A 24,215-nucleotide genomic window follows, 5' to 3' on the forward strand; every position below is an offset into this window, starting at 1 on the left:
CCATGTGCAGCTTTCACCTCTCCATGCACTGTGATGCATCCCCATCCACCACCCTGCTCCCCTCCATGCTCATTACCCAGGTGTCTGATGGGGATGCTGCATCAGCACATCTTTTAAGAAAGACCCTTTTAAGAGAGTTTTGGGTGTTTGACAGCTGCCAGCAAAGCAGTCTGAGCACAGCAGGAGGCATTGCAGCCACATCTGCTTGAGAGCTCCTTGCAGTCACACTGCTGTCTCCCAGCCTCATGGTTTTGCTGGTGGAGCAGCCAATGCAAATGGCTTCCCCCTGCCCTGTGGCTCTGCACATGTCCCCAGGGCTGCAGCAGACACGACCGTTGCATTGCACTGCATTGCATTGCATTGCTCTCTGCAGCATTGCACTGCACCAGGTATTTCCCCTCTGCAGTACTGCAATGCAGTAGTACAAGCACCCCAAATGCAGCACAGACATCACTGAGGAGATGCCTGGAAGAGCCCTGGTCCACCTCCACCTCATCCAGGCAGATCCTGCCTCCCTCCCACCAGGTTTCTTCTTCCTGCAGTCAGCAGCCATTGCACAGTGCTGCTCTGCACTGCTGAACAGCTGCTGCACATTAAAGAACCGTTTTCAAATCGCTGCTGCTGCTTTTGTCTTATTTAGCGAGGAGCAGAGCACCTGCAGGGCACAGGACCTGGAGGCAATGGGATTTCTTCCTGTTGTCCCTGCAGCATCCCAGGTGAGCCACGGTCGGTCACACTGAGCTCCAACTGAGGTGGGAGCCACACTCACCCTGGGGTGGGCACAGCTCTGGTGGGGAAGATCACCTCCTGCACCCCACACGTTTGCTGCAGGGAAGGTGGAGGGCAGGGAAAATGCAATGCAGGGATTTAGTCAAGCACAGATGCCGTAGTCCCATCCTGCTTCTCCCACATCCAGAGGAGATTTAGAGCCCCACTCATCTCCAGCAGCTGAGAAAGGCAATGCCCCCAGTGCCCACCCCACTGCCAGGTGATGGGCTGATGGGGCCCTGAGGGGGTTCAGCATCAGAGGAAAATGGGGTGCAGAGAGGAGGGATCGGTGTGAGGGCAGGAAGGGTGAAGCCAGTGGATGGAGTGTATTTAAAAGGTTTTTATGACAGCGATCAGCGAAGGAAGCATTATTCACAGGATATGTCAGCCCAATGGAGGGATGGTTTGGAAATGATTGCATTTCCCTCTCTTACCCGCATCCCGCTGGGGGAGCATTTGCTTTCACAAGATGAGAAAACGGCGTTCACACACACGTGCAGAGCTTGTGGCAGTCTGAGAAGGAGCGTTTCCCCACAGGGAGGTGTGGGGCAGCCCCACATCACCCCACACCCACAGCCTCCGACCCCAAAAGATCCCTGGGGGAGCTGCACCATCCCAGGGAATGGCAGCAGCCCTGTGCCAGCACTGACCTGGGCACAGAGCGGTGGCTGCTGTGGGACCCCAGGGAAGTGTCACAGCTTCACCTCTGTGTACTCGATGGACTTGGATGCCACAGGGCTGGAGCAGGTCCAAAACTCTGCTTTCTTCTTTTTGGGGTCCACGTTGACGTAATCAGCGCCCATCTTCATGTTCTCGTAGTTCCTATCAGAGCCTTTCCCCGGGAACAGCACGGATGTGTAGTTGAGGTTTTCCTTTGAGCGGGTTTTCCTTTCCTAGGGGAGCAGGCACAGTGCTGGGTCACACAGCAGCACCTCAGGGTGCCTGCGCCCTGGAACCGAAAAGCACACCGTGCCCTGGCACCGCCATCACCCGTGGGGACATCGCCCTGTCAGCACTGCGTGGGGCAGGGGCAACACCTACAGCTGGTTATTTTAATACATCTCAATGTGTTTGCCTTCATCGTGCTGCCACGGCTGTAGCAGCTGTGATTGCTTTTGGCAGAGCTCTGCCCGTGGAGCACAGCTCAGTACCTGTGGGTGCAGAGAGCTGCTGTCCGAGTCCTCTGAGGTCTCTGAAGACGTCTCGCTGCTCCCTTCTAAACGGGACATGCATCCCAGAAATGTGTAATCAGGGAGAAAAAGCAATCAGAGAACAGTGTGAGCAGCAGAAGCAGCCGCCTCTGTGCTCCCCATCGTTAGCAGTGACACACACATGGGAATGCTCTCAGCCCACAAGGCTCGCGTACACGAAAGTGAAAAGTGAAAATGCAGATGGCACAGTGTGATCCCGCCCCATCCATCCCCCTGCCCACCAGCAGTGCCCACAGGGAGCAGGAGAGGCCCGAAATGCACACAGCTGCTGCACCCAGTGCATGGCTGCAGACTGCCTGCTCCCCATTGGCACCCGGAGGAGCAGCACTGAGCAGCTCTGTATAAGCACTGCACAAAGCACAAAGCACAAAGCACAAAGCACAAAGCACAAAGCAATGCATGGCTGTGCTGCAGGATCCCCCTTACCCGTATAGTTTGGTTGCTGCACCCCTTCCCCTCCAGCTGAAGAGATGGGTGGTTGCTGGGGCTGTGCTGTGGGACCACTGCCCACCTGTGCGCTGCAGCAGAGCCTGTCTGCAATAGTGGGGAGGGGGATCAGCCCTTTGCTGCAGCTCTGAGCCAGCTGCAGCCCCCCCCTCGCATCCCTCCAGTGCCATTTGGGTGCTTTCTCTCCCCTGCAGCTTCCTGCACAGCTCATCCCCCCTCCGCTCCCCAAAGCCAGCAGCTTGGTGCGGGCCGTAGCACAGCAGCAATTATTATTTTGTATTGGAGTGGGCAAATATCTGTCAATTCAATTACTGAGCTGATGAAGTGTGCTCTCCGTTCTCTGCGATGTCAGACTCCAAAGTCAAATCAGCACATGGGGGACCCTTCCCATGTGTAAGGTCAGATCTGCTTTGACCCACAGGGCCGGCAGAGCACGCGTTGGGTGCAGATGTGGGCAGCATCTCTTTTCCTGCTGGAAATCACAGCTCCATCTGGATTCTGATATTGCAAATCGATTCTGTCAGCGGGGAAACCCCACTGCTCTTCTAACCAGAGGAGGCCTGTCGCCCCTGTCACGGACATAGATTGATCTGGTCAACTCCGTGACAGATTTTGGCGCCCAACGTGGGGCTCGCTGCTTTTTAGCTGTTAGAACGAATCTCTTTTTCTCTCTGCTCTTAGAGAGCTTCATTAGGGAGCATTATCAGTAGTTCAGGTTTCTGTGCTGGAAAACCTGACCTTGAAAGATTAGGCGTACTGCCAGTGTTCTGGGATATTTGTAAACTTTGAGCACTACTTAGTCTGGGTAGTGCCTTTTTCCTTTTTTTTTTCCCTCCTCTTGTTAGCTTCAATTCATTAACCCCTTTTTAGCAAGCACCAGTGATGAACCCACTCGTTATCGTGGGGGTGCTGTGTAAAGGATTTAAAGCAATGGTGTTAGTCACAACCTACTGGCCAATAATCCATCTCATACTTACGTGTTGTGGAATTGCATTCATATATAACTACCTAAGGGCACTGATGGAGACACCTATGTTTTACCTACTTGCAATGTGGTATGATTTGAACTTTGACATTTACATCCCAGAAGGAATGGCTAATTTCACAAACAACTACATCCCAAATGGAGTAGCTAATTTCACAAACAGCTACATCCCAAATGGAATAGCTAATTTTACAAACAACACAATGTTCAGACCAGTCTCAGCGTTTTCTTCTCGGTTTGTCAAACGTTTTACGAGTCTTGAATTAATACTCATGTTGGTGAGTGTGTCATCAATACTCATGTTGGTGTGCATGTTGTTAATTCTCCTGAGTGTACTCCAACGCATTCGTGATAAGGAGTCTCCTCCAAAACTAGAGAATGATGACTGGCAGGGAATATGGAGAGGTTTAAGAAAGGTCTTAGAAGCATGGGGACCCGCAGTGTCATGGGATTTTACCCTTGAACACCTGTGGGATCCTGAGAAACTAAGCCAGTATTTGAGTCAGGGACTATGCGGCTTACATAAATCTAAGGAGGTACAACTTATTTGGGGTTTGGCTTGTGCTTACCGTGCCCTATATAACACCATTCTGGAGAGAGAGAGTTTCCGAGCTGAGGTTCAAGCTAAAGGGGAAAATCCCCAAGTCAAATCTAATCAATCACAGGAGACACCAGTAACAATACCAGTTGCTCCTGTGGAGGGCAAGAAATGGAAACGAGTGTCTTCGCGTCTTGAACGAAAAAGAGAAGAAGAGGAGGAGGAGGTGGAGGAAGATCCAGGCGAGGGGCCCTCCTCAGGACCACCACCATCGCGAAAGGCAAAAGGGAAAACTAAGAGACGTGCAGAAGAGAGTGATGAAGAGGAAGTCTCTATTACTACTCGCCGGCCTCTAAAGATGACTGAAATCCAAGGTTCAAGAAAGGAGTTTACACGGCGCCCGAATGAAACTCTTGTTTCCTGGTTGGTTCGCTGTTGGGACAGTGGGGCCCATAGCTTGTCTCTGGATGGTAATGAAGCTCGCCAACTAGGTGCCATTGCCAGAGATCCAGCTATTGATAGAGGAATTAGTCGATGTTCGGATGAAGCTGCCTCCCTCTGGGAACGAGTGTTAACAGCCGTGAAGGAAAAGTATCCCTTCAAAAATGGCTTGAAGATTGCAATGAAAAAATGGGATACAGTTGAAAAGGGGATCCAGTATTTGAGGGAAATAGGCGTGGTGGAAATGTTGTATGACCCTGACTTTGTTCCTAACGACCCACACCAAAACCGCGACCCTGAAAGAGTGAGGACAACGCCTGAGATATGGCAGAAAATCGTGACAACAGCGCCGGACAAATATGCCTCTACACTGATGTCAGCGTGTGACAGATTCAACGAACAACAGAGAACGCCCTTAGTTTATGAATTAATTGTTACGCTCCAAAACTACGAACAATTGCTGTCCCCGATTCATGCTGCCGTTGCTGCGATATCAAAAATGACGGAGCAAGTGTCTCAACTGATTAACCGCGACAAACCTGTAGCAGTATCAGAGACGCTTGATGAAGATCAGGATAATCAAAAGAGTCTAATGAAGGAAATCAAGGAGATGAAGGAGATGATGCGAGCCCACCTAACTAAAGACGATGAACCTTCCTTCTCACGTGCACGGTCAAAGATCTCAGCTGTTAGAAGCAAACGCTCTCCGGCTCAAGTAAGGGGTAATACACCACGAATTGTCTTATGGTATTACCTGCGTGACCATGGAGAAGACATGGGGAAGTGGCACGGTCAGCCTACTCCTGTACTACGAGCCCGGGTGAAAGAATTACAAAGCAGATCAACCATCAGTGCAGTTGCTCCAGTTACCACAGGTAATGAATAGAGGGGCCCTGCCCTCAGTCAGGAGGGGGAAAGGGATAATAGAGTATATTGGACTGTGTGGATTCGATGGCCTGGCACATCAGAACCACTGAAATATAAGGCACTGGTGGACACTGGTGCACAGTGCACTCTGATGCCCTCGAGTCACCAAGGGACAGAATCAATCCATATTTCTGGAGTGACGGGGGGCTCTCAAGAATTGACTGTGTTGGAGGCTGAGATAAGCCTCACTGGTAAGGACTGGCAAAAACATCCTATTGTGACGGGCCCAGGGGCTCCATGTATACTAGGTATTGATTATCTCAGAAGGGGGCATTTCAAGGATCCTAAGGGGTATCGATGGGCCTTTGGAATAGCTGCTGTGGACATAGACAACATTAAGCAGCTGTCTGTTTTGCCTGGCCTGTCAGAAGATCCATCTGTTGTGGGGCTGCTGCGAGTAAAAGAGCAACACGTACCAATTGCTACAAAAACGGTGCACAGGCGGCAGTACCGCACCAATAGGGATTCTTTGCTCCCCATTCATAAGTTAATTCGTCAACTAGAGAGCCAGGGAGTGATCAGCAAAACTCACTCACCTTTTAACAGCCCCATATGGCCAGTGCGTAAAGCCAGTGGAGAATGGAGACTGACGGTGGACTACCGTGGCCTGAATGAAGTCACACCCCCTCTGAGTGCTGCTGTGCCGGACATGTTAGAACTCCAGTATGAACTGGAGTCAAAAGCAGCCAAATGGTATGCCACCATTGACATTGCTAATGCCTTCTTTTCCATTCCTTTGGCCAAAGAATGTAAGCCACAGTTTGCTTTCACATGGAGGGGCATTCAGTATACCTGGAACCGTTTGCCCCAGGGGTGGAAACACAGCCCGACCATTTGCCATGGGTTGATCCAAACTGTATTGGAACAGGGCAGTGCTCCTGAGCACCTGCAGTACATTGATGACATCATTGTGTGGGGCGATACAGCAGAAGAAGTCTTTACAAAAGGAGAGCGAACGATCCAAATTCTTCTGAGTGCTGGTTTCGCTATTAAGCGAAGCAAAGTGAAAGGACCTGCCCAGGAGATTCAGTTCCTAGGCATAAAGTGGCAAGATGGCCGTCGTCACATCCCGACAGACGTGATCGACAAAATCACTGCTATGTCTCCACCCACTAGCAAAAGAGAGACACAATCTTTTCTGGGTGCAGTGGGCTTTTGGAGAATGCACGTTCCAAACTACAGCCTCATTGTAAGCCCCCTTTATCATGTGACCCGAATGAGAAATGAGTTTACATGGGGCCCTGAGCAGCAGCAGGCTTTTGAACAGATTAAACAGGAGATAGCCCGTGCCGTGGCCCTAGGGCCAGTACGGACGGGACAGGGTATAAAGAACATCCTCTATACCGCTGCTGGAGAGAACGGTCCCACTTGGAGTTTGTGGCAAAGAGCCTCAGGAGAGACTCGAGGCCGACCCCTGGGATTCTGGAGTCGGGCGTACAGAGGGTCTGAAGAGCGCTACACTCCAACTGAGAAGGAGATCTTAGCCGCATATGAGGGGGTTCGGGCTGCTTCCGAAGTAGTCGGTACTGAAACACAGCTTCTTCTGGCACCTCGACTGCCAGTGCTGAACTGGATGTTTAAAGGAAAGGTTCCCTCCACCCATCATGCTACTGATGCCACTTGGAGTAAGTGGATTGCACTGATTACACAACGAGCACGGATGGGGAACCTCAGCCGTCCAGGAATCCTAGAGGTCATCATGGACTGGCCTGAAGGTAAAAAGTTTGGAACACCACCAGGAGAAGAGGTATCACGTGCTAAAGAAGCCCCACCATACAATGAACTACCAGAGAATGAAAAGAAATATGCCCTGTTCACAGATGGATCGTGTCGTATTGTGGGAAAGCATCGCAGATGGAAATCTGCTGTGTGGAGCCCCACACGACAAGTTGCAGAGGCCACTGAAGGGAAAGGAGAATCAAGCCAATTTGCAGAGGTAAAGGCTGTCCAACTGGCCTTAGATGTTGCTGAACGGGAGAGGTGGCCAATGCTCTATCTTTACACTGACTCATGGATGGTAGCGAATGCTTTATGGGGGTGGTTACAGCACAATAATACAAAATGTTTTTGGAGCAGCACTGCATCCTGGGCTGTGCAACTCCATCACTGTGCATGGCTGCTCTGCTGCGCTGCGATCAATACGGCTCCACATCAGTGCTGAGCAGGGGGGGTCTGATGGGTGCAGGGGTGCCCAGACCCAGTGCCCCATAGCAGGAGAGAGAATCAGGGCCAGACAAGGTGCTGTGGGTGCCTCAGGGATGGGGGTGCTGAGGCTTTGGGCAGATCCCTTTCCTTCTCTAAGCTGAGGGCTGATGGACGAGCTCAGGGTGGTGCGTTACCTATTTTCCTGCTGAGCATGATGTAAAGCAGCAGCAGGAGCAGAGAGCTGAGCAGCAGGGTCACAGCTGAGGTGGCGACAGGCACCCACCTGAATGGGAGAAAAGGATTTTGCCCAAATGAAAGAAATATCAGAATTATTTGAAATCTTTCAGCATCGCTTTGGCTGACGTGGCCTCCAAGCCTGTTCAGCCCAAAGTTTACCAGCAGAGGTTTTGGTTTTGCTTTTCATTCTTAGCGCCCCGGGCTCCACACCCTTCATTCTGGGGTCCCATCCCAAGAAGGGATTTTGAAAACCCCAAGCAGCAGTGATGCAGAGGGCTCCCACCGACCTTCAGCCCAGACCCCAAGCCCCAGCTGTGCCATGGGGCCGTGCAGCACTCACCACTCACAGTGCTCCATCTCCGTCGTCACTGTGGTGCCAGCAACGTCCCTGAGGTTCCTGGAGACAGACAGACAGACACAGGCAGCCCCACACACCCCTATGCTCAGCCTTTTCCCTGCCCTCATCCCCTCAGCTCTATCTGCTCCCAGCACGGAGCTTCGGGGCTGATAACAGCCCCATCGCCGCCAGCTGCAATGCATCCTCCTTGCTTTAATCCTCTTTCACATTTCTTCACTTTTTTTTTTTTTTTTCTTTTAATCCGCAAAAAAATACTCAATAACTCTCATCTGGAGGCAAAAATAAATCGTAGGAGAAAGTAACCAACAGGCAAAGCTGTGCTTGATGCCTCACTGCCTCCCGCCGGGCACCTGGGAGAGGATTTTCCAAGTGCTGCAGGAAATCATTGGCTCCAATCCCATTGCAAATGGAGGCGTGCACTTCCCTTCAACTGCGCTTGAAACACCTCGGATTTCATTGTAGGTGAGTGCCTCAATCCTGCTGAAGCTGTCAGGACTTAAAGCACGGCAGATAATACGTGTGCCTGAAGCGGGCTCCTTGGCTTGAGATTTTTGGCTGTACTGCTTGGGGATTTATAATGAAGGACAGCAATCAAGAGCCTTCATTTCGTGAGTGCTCACTCGCAAAAAAATGCCCTCGGTTTTCGTGCAGAGGTATCTTCAGCTAAAGCTGTGATTAAAGGAGCCATAATGATGTGAGTGATAAACGCAGATCGACAGAGCCAAGGCCCATCCATCCCATGGGCCAAAAGCCCAAAGATGTATTTCCAAGAGTAAAGCATCAGAATGGCATCGTTCCCCTGCACCGTCCCACTTACCCAACCCTTGGGCACCTGCTGAGCTAGGAGTCCATGTCTTGCCAGGACTTTCCCCCTTCCTTATTGATCTGAGCTCACCCCAAATATCCTCCTCAAATGGCCGCCGTTTGAGTGGCTCATTTCCTATTTTGGTGCAGGAGATTGCTGCAGCAGCAGATAGCAATCTGAGAATTGAACTGCTTAGAAGGAAACAGCAAAGCAGGACCCAAACCCAAACACCAGCAGCAGGCAGCTTCTTTGCTGGGGTGCATTGAGATGGAAGAGATTACGCACAGATGCGCCTTGAAATACCTGTTTTGCAGATAAGGGCTGCAGCACATGTACTTTTTTGGTGTCTCAGGGGCTGTGAGCCCCCTCCTGCCCACCCCCAGGGTATTAACCCCATCTATAGCAAGATGCCCCATTGCACTCAAGGTTTGTAGAGCGCTTGGCTGGTTGAGCTGCGAGTGCAAGATGTCTGCGCTCAATCTGAAGGTAAGCAAACCCACGGCGTTGCCCCAGATGACTTCAAACCTATTCCTGCCTGACCTCAGCACTCAGTTTTAGCTGTAGAGCTCAGCACAGCACAGCCCCAGCACAGCCCTGTGCTGCCCAGCACCACACGGAGCGCGGCACGTTGGCTGCCCATTGGGTGTTACCTGGGGTGCAGAGACCTCGTGTGTCCGTCCTGCCTTCGAGGCACAGAGCAGATGGATGGGATGCTCTGCAGAGGTCAGGGATGTTTCTGGAGCATTTTTGGTGGGTGTTTGACTGCAGCTGGTGCAGCAGTGCTCACTGACTGGGCGCCGGATGCGGTCTCGCTTTGCCCCCAGAAGTGATGGCACCGGGTTCCATGACGCTTGCATTCGCTCATTTAAATATTTTGGGGTGTTTCTCTGCTGTAGGTTGGGCCCTAGGATGGGAAAGCTGCAGCCCCACACAGCTCCCACCGGCCAACTGCACCACGTGCTCCCATGGGCAGCTCTAATGCAGGGAGAAAATGTTGCTCCACTGCAAGCAGGGCACACAGAGCAGCTCTGGGGTAAATGCTCCATGTGAGCCCCCTATGAGCCCCATCACCAGCAGGTGAGGAGGTTGAGCTGGGCTCCCGAGAGCTGCTGGGTGATTCCATTGGGTCTCAGCCTTCACCCATCAGCTGCTGTTGCTGTGGGTAAATATTTAGCTGGAGTTTGGTTGTTTATCGCTCTCGGAAATAAAAATATTTATTTTTTTCAGTGCTGCTGTTACAGGGTTTTACTCTTTCTGTGATATGCAAACAGATTAGCAGGTGGGAGATGGATTTGATAATCAGAGCAAAAAGGCTTTTCAGAAGGTGATGCTCGGGTACGATGTGAATCACTGGTTGCTAATAGTGGAAGTGGCTGAAGGAAAGGAAATACAGAGAAGAAAAAAGAATGCAGATAACCTATTTTTAGCCTGAGAGCAGTTTTCTTGTAATGAGTCAGGTGCCATAAATGGAGCTGAAGGGAGGTCGCTTCCCATCCACAGCGCATCCCTGTTCCCTGTGGCCATTCCAGCCCTGACCCAAGAAGGGATCTTTTCCAGTGCCAAACGTGGAGCACTCAGCCCAAGCTCCCCAGCACACAGCCCGAGGGCAGGAGGGGTTTATTATGGGATTTCCAATGGATAAGTCACACCTGGAGCAGTGGATGTGCTGCTGTGCCTCCTCAGCTTTTGGCTGATCCTCCCCTTGCTTACAGGAAGGGTTGCTTTTTTTCTAATCCTTCTATGTCCCACGTATCATTGGGACAAGGAGGGAGGATGCATGGAACTATAGGGAAAGGCGTATGAAACAGTGTTTAAAATATGATAGGGATGACTTTGTGCAAGGGCTGCTCAGTGGAAAGGCTGCAGCTGCCAGCCTGGGTGCAGGGACGTGGGGACACACAGAGGATCTGCTCCTGGCCTGGGATCCAGCCCAATGTTAGCAGAACCACCCATCCATCCCATGACAGAGCATTCCAGGTGACTGCTGTGCATTTACGGACCCCTCAGAGCCGGTTGCTTTGCCATTAATTAAATAAGATTAAATAAAACGGTCTAACCACAATAAATGGGAAATTGATTAGCGCTGCGCTAGGGGTAGAAATGCTGTTAATAACGTGAGTGCTGCTCACACCTCTCCTTGTGGCATCCATCATCAGTCGCTGCAGGGCCACAAACATGGGAAACAATCACAGGAAGACAAAGCCTCAGCAGCAGATAGGAGTTGTGTTTGTTCATTAGCATCCTTTATTTGCATTCTCAGATGCTTAATGAGATGGCTGTCCAGCATTAAGCAGAAACCACTGGGGAAGAACCCATCAGTGGCTGTAAGGCAACATGTAACTGTTCCTAAAGCAGAGCAGCTTTTGCCAAAGCCCGTGCTTCGATGACAAAAAGCAAAGCTGCAGATTCCTGAGCAGCTCATCAAGGCTAATGAGATCTTTGCCTTTTCGAGGCAGCTCGGCACCATCTGAACGTCCCCTTCCTGCAACCCTAGCGAAAAAACCTGGGATGGGGAGGAAAAAAAACAGCGGGGGTGCCCAGAGGTCCCCTATTACCCACCCCACATACAGCCCCACGTGGCCCAGCCCCTCGTCCTCCCCAGCAACCCGGCGCTCTGACCTGACCGAGAGGTGCCCAGTGATTCATTGCCGCAGCCAAAGCCCAGTGTTGACACGGAGAGGGGCGTTATCGCTGATAGCGCGGGGCGAGGGTGTACCTGTTGGTATAAGAACCACCTCGCCGTGCAGCCCTGCACCGCCGCCATGCACAGCCTTCTCCTCCTCCTCCTCCTCCTCCTCGCCGTGCTCTGCCTCGCTCCATGCAGCGGCTTGAAGAGGTAAAGGGGATCGCAGGGTGCTGGGGGTTTCCCGGGGGGGGGGGGGAAGCGCTGCTATCTCCCACACAGGAGGTGAGGACGCAGCTGAGGGCTGCATCAGCACTGGGAGATGCTTGGGGTGGGTGCAGGGGCGCAGGGACTGCAGCATCCCGAGCCCTGTGCCCATGCAGTGATGCAGACCCGTGCTCTGCAGGGTGACCCTGACGCGGCACCGCTCCCTGCGGAAGTCGCTGCGGGACCGTGGGCAGCTCTCCCAGTTCTGGAAGGCCCACAGGCTGGACATGGTGCAGTACACACAGGACTGCTCTCTCTTCGGGGAAGCCAACGAGCCCCTCATCAACTACCTGGATGTGAGTGCAGTGGAGTCGGTGGCAGCCCGGAGCGTCCTGAAAGATTGCTGTGCTGCATAGTGCTCCTGAACGCCCAAATCCTTCTCAAATAAATCTGCTCCCGCGCAAGGAACGAGCTGCAGCATGCCTGGGATGGTGGCTGCCTGCACCCAGCTGCTCCTTTTGTTCCTGCAGATGATGCTGAGCACAAACAAGGCAGCGTGTTCGTTGCCAGCCCTCCCCCTGCTTGTTCTGTGCTACCCACCCAGGCCCCAGGAGCCAAATTCCCCTCCATCTGCAGCAGCAGAGAAGGCCTCTGCACAAGGGATGCACGGGCAGAGGCAAAAGGGGTCTCCAGAGCTCTGTGTATTGTTTGCATCTCTATGCTGGGGAGTACAAGGGGACCCTATCTTGCAGCCCTGCGGGAAGAGGCTCGTGCCCACACCCACCATCCTGCCTTTGTTTTCAGCTTGCACTTCTGTTCCTTAAATATTTGGCTTCTCTATTCCCTCGGCACAATGCAGCCCAGGCAGACAAACGCTTCACAATGCAGCCATCCTCACACTGTTCCCTATTCACCCCACACACAGCCCCTCTGCCAGGGTGCTTTGCAGCTCCAGTGGCCAACAACAGCCTCTGCTCTGCCTTTCCCAGATGGAGTACTTTGGGCAGATTTCCATCGGGACCCCACCGCAGAACTTCACGGTGATATTCGACACGGGCTCCTCCAACCTCTGGGTGCCATCCATCTACTGCACCAGCAAAGCCTGCAGTGAGTAGGGGATCCCTGAACGAGTCAGGCTGTGCAAAGTGGCCCCAGTGGGGCCATGGGGTCAGAGCAGCAGCAGGATGCAGGAGGTGCAGTGTTTGCACTCTGCATGGGGTGCAGTGGGGATAGGAGCAGCGTGGGTTTATTTGCTCGGCAGCAATCACACCACCAGGACCCGGTACCATCGGCCCATGGGAGATATCAGCCAGGATCTTTGGGCCTTTCTTATGGGAGGGCCTTTGAGCAAACAAGGAGAGATTATAGCACATAATGCGGATGGTCAGCGAGGAGCTGAGTGGCAGGAACAAGGCAGGCACAGAGACCACAGTGCTGGGCTGGGTGCCCGGGGTTGGGCTGGGGACAAGTGCTGTGCTTGTTTGAGCTCCCAGCACTGCAGCACATCACGCAGCAATGCCCTGCAAAGCACAAAGGGGTTGGGGATCAAAGCCAGAAACAGCACAGCCTGCAGTGATGGGCTGCAAGAATCGCTGTCTGTGCTTTGGGAATAGCACTGACGATCGTCATCTCTCACTGAACACTGCACAAGCTCACCCTTCCCCCCAGCAAAGCTCCCCAAAGCACCCCTACATGCCCATTTTTCTGGCAAGCTGCTCTCTCCCCAGCCAATCACGCCCGCTTCCAGCCGTCACGCTCCAGCACCTACCAGCCCTTGGGTCTCCCCATCTCCCTCCAGTATGGGACCGGCAGCCTGACTGGCATCATCGGCTCTGATGATGTCACCGTGAGTCGCGTTCGGGTCGCCTGCTGAGTCGTGACACGGGATGTCCCAGAGCCATCAATGAGCCTCGTCCATCCCACAGGTGGAAGGCATGACCGTGTGCAACCAGCCCTTTGCAGAGAGCGTCAGCGAGCCGGGAAAAACCTTCCAGGATTCAGAATTTGATGGGGTCCTGGGGCTGGCGTACCCCTCGCTGGCCGTGGATGGGGTCACCCCTGTCTTTGACAACATGATGGCCCAAGATCTGGTGGAACTGCCCATCTTCTCTGTCTACATGAGCGCGTAAGGATGTGGTTCTGGTGCAGGTGTTACTTTTAGGGAGCAGCAGGATGGCAAAAAGCGTGCTGAGCATCACAGAGCTCAGACCATCCCAGAGTGAGGCTTAAAACCCTGAGCATCTGTGGGAAGCATATGGATATCAATCCACTTATTTTTTTAAGATGGAAAAGGAAAATAAATGGCTCACATCCCCCCCTTCCTCCAGGAACCCGGACTCCTCCTTGGGTGGAGAAGTGCTCTTTGGGGGCTTTGATCCCTCCCGCTTCCTGGGCACCCTGCACTGGGTGCCGGTCACAGTGCAGGGCTACTGGCAGATCCAGCTGGACAAGTGAGTGGGGCTGGGCAGCGTGGGGGTTTGGGGTCCCTTCCAGTTATCCCCAGTGCTCCCCACCTCTTGCACCTTCCCGCAGTGTGCAGGTAGGGGGGACGGTGGCTTTCTGTGCCAATGGCTGCCAGGCCATCGTGGACACCGGCACGTCTCTGCTCACTGGTCCCACCAAGGACATAAAGGAGATGCAAAGATATATTGGTGCCACACCTATGGATGGTGAGGTGAGAGCGAGGGGGGACAGCAGGGGCAAAGCCCTGGGGATGGGCACTGCAGGGAGGAGTGCTTCAAAGGATACCCAAAGGAGGGTAGCACTGCGTGCTGTGGCACTGAGGCAATCACAGCAAAGATTTTCTGCATTCATTGCTGCCCATGTATTAACATCAGGGGACCACTGCCAAGGTGGTGGTGGGGGAAGAGGAATGCACAGTGCTGGCATGTGAGCCATCCCCATTTTCTTGCAGTACGTCGTGGACTGCAGCCTCCTGAGCTCGATGCCCATCGTCACCTTCACCATCAACGGGATCCCCTACACGCTCTCTGCCCAAGCCTACACCCTCATGGTACCCACAGCTCCCACCTGCTGGGTTCCCAGGACCCCAAATCCCCCTTCTTTCTCCTTCTGTGTGCTCTTGGGTTGACCCCAGCATCACTGTTCTCCCTGCAGGAGCAAAGTGACGGCATGGACATCTGCCTCAGCGGCTTCCAGGGTATGGACATCCCCCCTCCTGCCGGACCCCTCTGGATTTTGGGTGACGTTTTCATCCGACAGTATTATTCCGTCTTCGACCGTGGAAATAACCGGGTGGGCTTCGCACCCGCTGCCCCTTAGGGCTGTGAGTCCTATGGGGTGGGAGGGAAGTGGAGCCGCCGGGTTGCGGCCATGGCCACGAGTGGGGCAGGAGCTGCTCAGCGCCATGGGGATGGAGAAGAAGTCCCCAAGCTGGGGAGTGCAGAGCACACGGAGGTTCACTCCGTGCCGAGGAGTGCACACAAAATGCCTCGGGCGGCCCTGCGGAGCAAGCCCTGCAGATTGTCATGTTTTTGAACACGGCTCAATAAATGCTTTGGTAAAACAGAACCCGGAGTGGTTGCCATTCCCAAAGCAGTGATCCTGCAGGTCTCTGCTGCCCCAATCTGTGTCCTCCTTCCCGTGCACCCTCAGTGCTGACTGTGCTGGAGTGAGCTGCAGGAGGAGACCGTGCCGTTCGTTTGGTCTGGAGGCTCGGCCTTTGTGGTCTCTCACTGGGATTTGTGCAGTGGAAGAAGTGGAAAGTTTGCTCAGAAAGCCCCGGGAGGTGGATCTGGGCAGGGCAGGGGCCGGGAGGGCAGAGCTCAGCAGCAAAATGCACGGCTTCAGCAGGCTGAGCTGCCACCAACAAACGAGGAGATCATTAGGAGAGCAAAGAAACCCCCTGGCTCTTTCTGTGCCACAAAACTCCCCGCACAGCAGGTGACTTCCAGCAGATTTTCCTTCAATCCCCCAAGGAGCTCTCAAAGGACTCTGGTTTGTGGGTGCATGAAGGCACAGAGCTGCGTGCTGCCAAATCTCTGCAGCCAGCACAGTGGGTTGGGGGCTTCAAGGGTCTCAGGGAGCTGCATCCCTCCCCAGGAGCCACCGCAGCGCATGTGATTGCTGACAGTGCAAGGGACGTGGGTGATGCGTGGTGGCTCATGCATGATGCATCCTGAGCACATGGGGAAGTGCACAGAAGGGTTATTTTTATCCGTGGCTCTGCACAGCTTGCCTTGCTGCGGGGCTGAGCTCAGAGCAGGGCGCTCAGGTCCCCCTGCAGCGATTCCAGAGGAGAGCTGAATGGTCACTGCAAAGCTCAGAGCTGGAAGTAAACACTTCCAGGCTTTGGATTTCTGATTGCCACAAAAGGAAATATCTGCCTTACTTCGAAACACTGATTGTGCTGCTGACCAGCATATGGTTTCTGTAACTGTTTGCTGTATTGACATCACCTTTCGCCGTGCTTCACCCAGGCATCGTGCAGATAAGGTGCAGGGGCAGCTGGACAAAGGTCTGCTCTCCTCCTGCAGCTCCTGACAGCTTAACACTTTGCACACCACAGTGCTGCTGAGCATTGCAGGATCTGCCCATCACTGCAGCCATGGGTGGGGAGGGGGGCATCCAGCACAGCGAGGCACCACCTGGTGTCCCTAAATGATGGTGGCACTGCCTGGACCTATCCAGGATCACCCCTCCAGTGCCATCTGCTCCTGGGATCCCAGAGCATCCCATGCTCCCTTGGTGGGCTTCAGAGAAGGGGAAGACAGCAGAGGTGGACAGAGGTCCACAGCTCTCAGCACCCAGCCGATGCTCAGGGGCTGTTGCTCCAGCAGTATCTCAGTAGGGATCTCCCTCTGTCCCTGGAGAGCAGGAGAGCAGGAGTAGCTGCACGACTCATAGAGAATACTTTGGTCATTGGGATACTTTTTACTTTCTTCCTCTTCCCTCATTCTGTGGCCTCTGCTTGCTGCAGGGAATGGCGTCTCCTCTCTTTGCCCACATGAGTCTCTCCTCTGCCTGCAGCCATCCTGTGCCTCACTGTTTCCCAGCTGCAAGCCCTTCCTCCTTGTCACAGGGCTCAAACTCCCACACTTTGCCCATGGAATTGCTGACCATGGGTGAAGCAAGCAGGACTGTAGCTGTGGTTGCAGGAGCTGCTGAGCAGGCAAAGGAGCTGTCAGGGCATCAGCCCACAGCACTGCTTTGTGCTGCACTGCACGAAGATTGCCCCAACTGCTCTGAGAGTGGTGACGAGAGCAGGAGCCCAGGAAAATCCCTTTTCATCAGAAACCACGCAAAAGCAGAGCTGCCACTGGCCCAGGCTGGGCTTCTGATGGGGCCGGGCCCTCCTGCACAAAAGCAGAAGTGGGCATCAGTTGTGGTAACGCAACCACACAGCCCATCTCTGGTGACATGGAGACATGGGGATCATCTGACTGGTGAGCATCACCCATTGCCAGGCTGGTGGGCACATGGGGGGGAGGAGGACAGACAGATCTGGGGCAACAGACACCACAGAGTCCTCCTACAAGGGCAAAGGTGAAGAAGCACAAAAGGCAACAAACAGGGACCAGGAGAAGGCAGGAGAGAGCTGCTCTTGGGGAGTGCCATCCACCAGACAGAGAGCTGCCTGAAGGCCAGAGGCTCAGGTGCTTCTCCCACCTCTCCACCACTCCCTGTGCCTGCCCTGTGGGGGAAAGGCAGAGTTTCAGGCCAAACAGGTCCCAAAATTACACCTGGGAAGGAGGAGGAGAGTTTGTCCTGCTGAGCACGGAGATCTCTTAGATCCCACGAGGAGCATCTGCAGATAGAAGGGACAGCAGGGTCAGGGCTGTCCTCTGACAGAGAGCACGTGAGGCTGCAAGTGGGAAGCTCCAGCCTTGCTGAGCATGAGTCACTGCTGGGCTGTGACCAGGAACACCTCCCGAATTCACCCTGGTGCTGGGGACAGCCAACAAGCAAAGCAAAAAATGACTACAGGCAGCAGAAATGCAGCAGCCCGTGGCTGCCCTTCATGGTGAGGGAGGCTGGGGGTTCACAAAAGAGGGCGGGGAAGCTCTGAATCCTTCTGCACCCCTGGCAAACGCTCAGCACCTGCCCCTGCATGCCTGCATCGCTCCCAGGCGCTGCTCCTACCGCCAAGCACGGCTCTGCAGACGTGGCACTGGGAGTTCTTGCGATGGCTCTGCAGCACACACCTCACACTGGGTGCCGATGCTCATGGGGAGATGTCTCAGTGCTTGGGAGCGGCTGCGTGCTCCCGCGCTCAGATCTGTTTAGCTGAGCGAGGAGAGCGATAAAATCCTCCTCGTGTGCTGCGCGCGTTCTGCTCCAGGAGCTGCCGCCGAATCTGAGCGTAGGGCTCCTAATGTCATCGTCCCCATCTTCCGGGCTGTGCATGGGATGGCAGCGCACATGTGGGCGCTGGCTGAGCGTGAACACGGCACGGCCAGCAGAGCTGCGAACGCTGCTGCTCCGGACCTCGCCTGCCTACGAAAGAGCCGCAAAGAGCCCCTGAGATGGGGGAGCGGACCGTTGCAGCCCCCGCTCCTTCCAACCCCACCGCGCTGCTCAGCAGAGCAACCGAGCAAAGTCCGCGCTGGTTTCCGTGCAATAAAGCGATGCTGAGCGCCACGATCCAGCCCAGCCCCGCAGAACCACCGCCCGCCCCGCAGCTCCCGGCCCCTTCGTGCTGATGTCACGGCGCGGGGGAACGCAGCCGCCCTCCCTCGAGCAGAAGGAACCAACGCTGGGGCCAACGCCGTTTCCTGCTCCTCCTCTGGCTCTTCCCGAAAAGAGCTCCGCACCTCCGGCCCGGGAGGACGATGCCTCAACAGGTGGGTGCGCAAACCTCAAACCCCTTCGGAGCAAAGCTTTGGGATACGCATGGGGCGGGATATGAAACTGCCGGCCCTGGGAAGGCTGGCACGGGGACGGGGAGGGCTGGGTGAACTTCGGCACGGGGCTCGGTGAGCATCGTGGATGGGGCGGGTGGGAAAGTTGGGATCCAGGTGGGCGATTCGTCCTGGCGGAGGAAGCGTGGTGCTCACGCCCTGTGTATGGAGAGCGGCGCGGAGCCGGACAACGCATCGGGAAAAAATGCAGGGATTAGCGAGCGCTTCCAGGGCTTCAAGGGCTTCCCTGGCAGAGCAGGGCTGGCGCTGCAGTGCGAGCAGCGCTGGGGGGGAGAGATGGAACTGCGCGCTGTCCCGGCTGGGGAGGGGGTGCTGCTGTGCTCAGGGCTTGGTGCTCGCTGGGACTGTGCAGAAATCCGAAGCAAAACCCCAGCTCCTGTTTCGGGCTTTTCCTACAGGTGCTGAAGAGGCAGCAAAGGGCTCAAGTCCCTGACACGGGCATTGCCCTCAGCAGTGATTATTAACCAGGACTGAAGCTGTCACCGAGGTCACATCTCCCCCACAAGCTCCTGCCTTTCAGAGCGCTCCTGAAGTGCTCAGAGCAGCCAGGAACGCCACCCAGCCACGATCTCCTTTCATAAATGCAATTCCCCCCTCCCTGTTCGTCAGGTTTATGAGCAGGGAGTTGCACTTCAGAAGCAGACAGAAGGGCTGGGAGGTTTCTCACGGCAGGCTTTCACATGGCAGCATGTCCAGGCGTGCTATGGCAATGGGGAGCAGTCCCAGGTGGTGCTGTGGGCTGAGCTGGCACAGGGGGTTCTGCTCCCAGCACTGCTCCTGGCACAGCTCAGTTCACATCCTGTGGTGCTGGGGGGAGTAGGGGGGGCTGCAGGGGCCGACAGCTGCTCCTGCACCTCCACCACTGGTTGTCCCTTTGCCAGCGCTCAGTGTGTGACTCTTCTTGTCCCCGCAGGGCCCATCCATGGACGCCAGCAAAAAGGTGGATCTGAAGATCATTATCATAGGAGCTCTGGGGTAAGGAGCCACACGGATCCCTGGGGCTGCTGAGTCTCTCTTTGCTTTTAAGCAGTGCAAAATCCTTCTAAACACTGTGTGCTGCCCAAACCCCACGCTGTCCTTGCAGGGAAGGCAATGGGGGAACCCCATGCATGCCCCAGTCCGGGATCCTATGGGTGCATGGCCTTCATGCTGGCTGCACCCAACCCCTCAAGCCTGGCTCTGCAGCCTGCAGCCCTCACCTGTGTTCCTTCCATCCCACCAGTGTGGGCAAAACCTCCCTCCTGCACCAATATGTGCACAAGACCTTTTATGAAGATTACCGCACCACGCTGGGCGCCAGCATCCTGACCAAGGTCGTCGCAGTGGACAAAACCTCCCTGAAGCTGCAGGTGAGGCACTCTGCTGCCCTGCCCCCGCGACACCCGTGTCCCCAAATGCCTGTTGGTGTGTCCATGCCTTTCTCTGCCCTAGATCTGGGACACGGGGGGACAGGAGAGATTCCGGTCCATGGTGTCGACCTTCTACAAGGGCTCTGATGGTTGCATGCTGGCCTTCGATGTGACAGACAGGGAGTCCTTTGAGTCCCTGGACAACTGGAGAGATGATTTCCTGGAGAAGGTCATCCCGAGGGATCACGACTTCCCCATGGTCGTGTTGGGGAACAAAATAGACCTCTGTGACCGGGAGGTAGGGGTGATGGGGAGCACGGGGACAGCAGGCAGTGTCCATGCAGGGCTGTGACATGGATCCCATCCTGCAGGTGCCCAAAGAGCTTGCCTCCGCCTGGTGCAAGGAAAAAGACATCCCTTACTTCGAAGTCAGCGCCAAGAACAACATCAACGTGGCACAAGCTTTCGAGACGCTCGCCAAGCAAGCCCTGACCACGGTGAGCACTGCCTGCTCCGTGCAGCCATCTCTAACAAGTCGGGAAGCAGCAAGAATCGCTGTCGCTCTGCTCACGGTGTGCCACCACTGTCCTCTAGCGGCCGTCCTTCGTGTCCCCGTGTCGCCGATGGGGCGGCGGCTCCGCTCCGAGCCGCGTGCCTTTTGCCTGGATTTTGTCCTTACCCACAAAATGGGAGCGAGCCTGCGCTGCTTTCTCCTTGGCTCGCATTCATCTGCTTGTGCTCAGGCTGAGGCAGCTCCGCTCATCATTTCCCTTCTCTGTATTGTTTGTTTTTTGTTGTTTTTTTTTTCCAGTATAAAGGGATTTACGAGAGTTATTTAACCGACTCCATCAAGCTCACTCCTGAAGACAAACCCACCAAGAGATGCTGCTGAGTCCAGCACCGGAGCTGTGCTGTGATCTGCACACGTGGCTGAGCATCCCATGCACCCTGATGCTGTGATGCCAACGCTGGGATCCTGCCTGGGGCTCCGTGTCCCCCGGCTGTGCCAGGGCTCTGCCTCAGGCCTGGATATGGGATGGTCGGTCACCTCCTGATGTGCCCAGGCTGGGCTGTGCACCCAGGTCCTGCTGTTTGGATCTGTTCTCCCAAATCAGCCACCGAGGCACAGTGACCCCTGGTGAGCTCTGTTCTCCACCCACCTGGCACCCAAACAGGGGTGTCCCTGCGGTGCCTGCGACCCTACAGTAATGGTGCCAGGATGCTGGGCAGTGCCTTTGGAGCATGGGACATCCTCCAGAGCATCGCTGGGTAACTGCAGCCTTCGCCATGCACAGACCCCACAGCTGCTGCCAGGAGAGGAGAGGGGCCGCTGGGTGGCACAGCTCTGAGAGCACTGCATCCCCCCAGGCTCGGCTGCTGCACCCATCACCGCCCTGTGCCTCAGTTTCTCTCACTCTGTAAAATGTCTTCCATTTCCCACCTCGTTGATGAGGAGCCTCTGCAAAGCACTTTGTCAGGGATTTTCATTTTTTTTTTTTTTTTTCCTAAGAAAATTAAATATTTCCTTTTTGTTTCTACGTTTGGTTGCAAAGTGTTCTGACAGCACAGGGAGGGATCTGAGGTTGCAAAGCCCTGCGTCAGGAGCTGGGAGGAGAATGCATTTGGGAGTCATTTGTTGCTTTGTTTTGGATTTTTTTCCTGTGCAAATTTTGAAGAGAAGTCATTCAGGGCACACAGTGGCATGGCCTTGGTGGAGCAGCTGTCAGCAGAGGGAGCCCGAAGGGAGCTGCACTCGCTGCACTTAGGGCATAGCTCAGCTTCTGATGGGGCACCTTCCAGCAGATGCACTGGAACACAGCCCAGGGCTGGGGCAGGACAGCCTGATGGCTGCAGCCACCTCCTGCCACCATCCCGTGCCACCTTCCTTGCTGCATCACGAGCTGTCAGAACATGGAGTGGTGCCTCCCTGGTGTCCCCAGCGTGCGCCCTGCCTTGTACCCATCTGTGGAGGTCTCCACATCAGGGCCTCCTGCATCCTCCAGGCTCACTCCTGCAGGAGCCGTGCTCAGCATCACCCTCCCCTTTCCCTTTGCAACATCACCACTGCATCTGTTCCCAGCCAAGCAATGCCCACCCATGGCTGTGACATCAGTGTCAGCACTCCGTGTGCCTGCTGTGTGCAGGAGGCAGCAGGGCAGAGTGAAACCCGAGCACAGGTTGGGCACGGGGTGCTGAGGGTGCGGGGGCCCCAGCTCTGCAGTTCACCTGCCAGGTCCCAGCAAGGCATGCAGAAGTGTTCCATCTCCTCCTTACGCAATGCTCTCAGCCTGTTTATTTGGGCACCAAGCCGGGGAGAGGATTTGTCCCTTAATATTCAGAGGAGAAGGGCATTAACTGTTTCCTCCCCCATGCTGTTTTTATCTGTGCCCCCAAAACAGACAGACAAAGGCCCCGTCCCACAGCTGGCTGTGCTGCTGCCTGTCTGCAGTGAGATCAGAGCCCAGCATCACCCATGGGGTGCAGCACCCAGCCCTGTGCTGTGCATCACTCCAGCTGCAGCTCACCCTGCTTGCAGTGGCCAGATGTGGTTCAGATGTGGCCTGGGAGATGGAGAAGCAGGGAGAGAAGGGCTGTTTTGGAGGTAATGGACTCCAGCTCAAGGGGATGGAGAACAGCAGGGTGTTTGCTGCAGCTACAGACCACACACAGCTCCCCAAGATTTGGATTGTTATCCTTTCTGAACTAACCAGAGCCACCCGGACTCAATCATGGGGTCATTCCCTAGCTGTGTGTTGGGTGGTCGGAGCATGCAGCTGCTTCCCACTGCTGTGTGTGCAGAGCAGCTCCTGCAGCACAGCCATGGGATCAGGATGCCCAGGATGGTCGGGGCAATACAGGAGGGTTGGGTGCCCAGGAGGGCTCCAGGAAGACCTGGAGACTCAATGAGGTGGCCGGGTGCCAGGCAGGATGCTGGCAGGAGCCAGCAGAGGTGCTAAGCTGGTAACTCTACCCCACAGCCGAAAGGTGATAAAGGACAGGGGGAGGTTTGTAATGCGTGGGATTAACAAGGTCAGCTCTAGATTTTTTCTCAGGGTGAAAATCAAAGGGAAAAATATTTGCCTTGTGTGACTCAGTGAGTTCCTATGTGGTCGGTGGCACCAGCTCATCCCAGCAGAGCGCCTTGAGCGTGGAGACCGTACAGAAACCAGACCAAACTGAGCTCTGCCCTCACTCCGTTGTGACCCTACATTGCCATACTTCATGTCAGAGGTTTCCCAGCCCCAATGCTGGGCTCTGTGCTGTGCACCTTGCTGAGCTGCAGGCTCCCTTTCACTGATTGAAGCAATGCACAAAATTCGGTAGAACGCCCACCTGAGGATGCTAATTCCCAAATGGAAAACCGTAGGACAGAGCCTGTCCTTGTGCAATGGTTCCATCCCAAAGCAGAGCCCCATTAGCCCGGAGCTGGGCCTGACTGCATACAGTTTCAGCCACTTGAAGATGTTGCAATTGGTCTTAAGACAAACATGATAAACCCCCAGCGTTCAAAGTTACGGGAAACCCTCCAAGCGTTTTAGATATGAAAAATAAGGTGATGGCATCAAACTGAGCCTTACCTCTGCCTGCTCCCTGTCTGCTGCTGTGCTGGGACCGTGCTCAGCCCCTGAGCTGCTCACTCTGCACTGCAGGGCAGCCACTGACACCTGCTAAGGAGGTGGCATGAGGAAGGAGGCAGAGCAAATCATCTCCGATGGCACCATGCACTGCTGATGTTACTAAGTATTTGGACGTCGATTCTTTGCCTCTTTACTCACTATTCCATCATTTCACTTCCAACCAGCCCTCAGCAAAGCCCACTGCAGGGGACACCAATGGCATTTTGTGGCACTGTGGGCACCACCAGCGATGTGCAATCAGCACGTGCCCTTCCCCATTCCTGAGCTCTGTTGTCCACCTGCTTACAGCACGCATTGATGCTTCCCCTTCAAACCCATTCCTTGGGGTCCCCGCAGTGCCCTTTGCTCCCTGTCCCGGCCGTGTGTCACTTTGGGGTCACACAGGGCCGTGGGTCTCTGCCTGACCTGGGGCCATCTGTGAGGCTGCACGTAGGGAGGATTAGGGGCTGCAGGCAGCGAGGGGATGTGCTGAAGTCAGCAGTGATCCACAGCCCCACACGCCCTTCCCGACACAGCAAAGCACTCCCCGGGTTCCTCCATCTGTGCTCTGCTCCTGGGGCATGAGCTGGAGATGGAGGATTTTCCTCCCCTTCCACAATTAATGTCAATTTGGCAAAGCAGTTGCAAAAATGCTGAGGGCCGTGCAGGGGCTGAA

General features: G+C 54.9%; 3 protein-coding genes across 5 annotated transcripts; 2 read left to right on the forward strand and 1 right to left on the reverse strand.

Annotated features, from left to right (window-relative positions):
- Window positions 1-321: 321 nt before the first annotated feature.
- Window positions 322-11,952, reverse strand: RHEX (regulator of hemoglobinization and erythroid cell expansion). Of its 2 annotated transcripts, XM_052698343.1 has the most exons (6): window positions 9,513-11,952; window positions 8,040-8,096; window positions 7,657-7,745; window positions 2,406-2,513; window positions 1,920-1,984; window positions 322-1,661 (listed from the first exon to the last, which is right to left on the reverse strand). In XM_052698343.1, exons 2-6 carry the CDS (start codon window positions 8,054-8,056, stop codon window positions 1,461-1,463), a joined length of 480 nt encoding a protein of 159 aa, XP_052554303.1. In that variant the 5' UTR covers window positions 8,057-8,096; window positions 9,513-11,952; the 3' UTR covers window positions 322-1,460. The 2 variants fall into 2 exon arrangements, with proteins under 2 accessions (XP_052554303.1, XP_052554302.1); XM_052698342.1 differs by lacking the exon at window positions 9,513-11,952 and having other exon boundaries at window positions 8,040-9,506.
- On the forward strand, window positions 11,612-15,223 carry CTSE (cathepsin E). Its single transcript, XM_052698341.1, has 9 exons — window positions 11,612-11,698; window positions 11,892-12,048; window positions 12,682-12,799; window positions 13,420-13,538; window positions 13,618-13,817; window positions 14,020-14,142; window positions 14,225-14,366; window positions 14,607-14,705; window positions 14,810-15,223. The coding sequence occupies exons 1-9, from the start codon at window positions 11,625-11,627 to the stop codon at window positions 14,972-14,974; spliced, it is 1,197 nt and encodes a 398-aa protein (XP_052554301.1). The 5' UTR covers window positions 11,612-11,624; the 3' UTR covers window positions 14,975-15,223.
- A 3,119-nt stretch (window positions 15,224-18,342) lies between these two features.
- On the forward strand, window positions 18,343-21,460 carry RAB7B (RAB7B, member RAS oncogene family). 2 transcript variants are annotated; one of them, XM_052698419.1, is made up of 7 exons: window positions 18,343-18,495; window positions 18,972-19,060; window positions 19,487-19,548; window positions 19,796-19,922; window positions 20,005-20,220; window positions 20,294-20,419; window positions 20,734-21,460. In XM_052698419.1, exons 3-7 carry the CDS (start codon window positions 19,496-19,498, stop codon window positions 20,812-20,814), a joined length of 603 nt encoding a protein of 200 aa, XP_052554379.1. In that variant the 5' UTR covers window positions 18,343-18,495; window positions 18,972-19,060; window positions 19,487-19,495; the 3' UTR covers window positions 20,815-21,460. The 2 variants fall into 2 exon arrangements, with proteins under 2 accessions (XP_052554379.1, XP_052554378.1); XM_052698418.1 differs by lacking the exon at window positions 18,972-19,060.
- The last annotated feature ends 2,755 nt before the right edge of the window (window positions 21,461-24,215 follow it).

Source organism: Tympanuchus pallidicinctus, unplaced genomic scaffold (assembly GCF_026119805.1).
Source record: "Tympanuchus pallidicinctus isolate F22 unplaced genomic scaffold, pur_lepc_1.0 scaffold32, whole genome shotgun sequence".
Classification (NCBI taxonomy): Eukaryota; Metazoa; Chordata; class Aves; order Galliformes; family Phasianidae; genus Tympanuchus; species Tympanuchus pallidicinctus.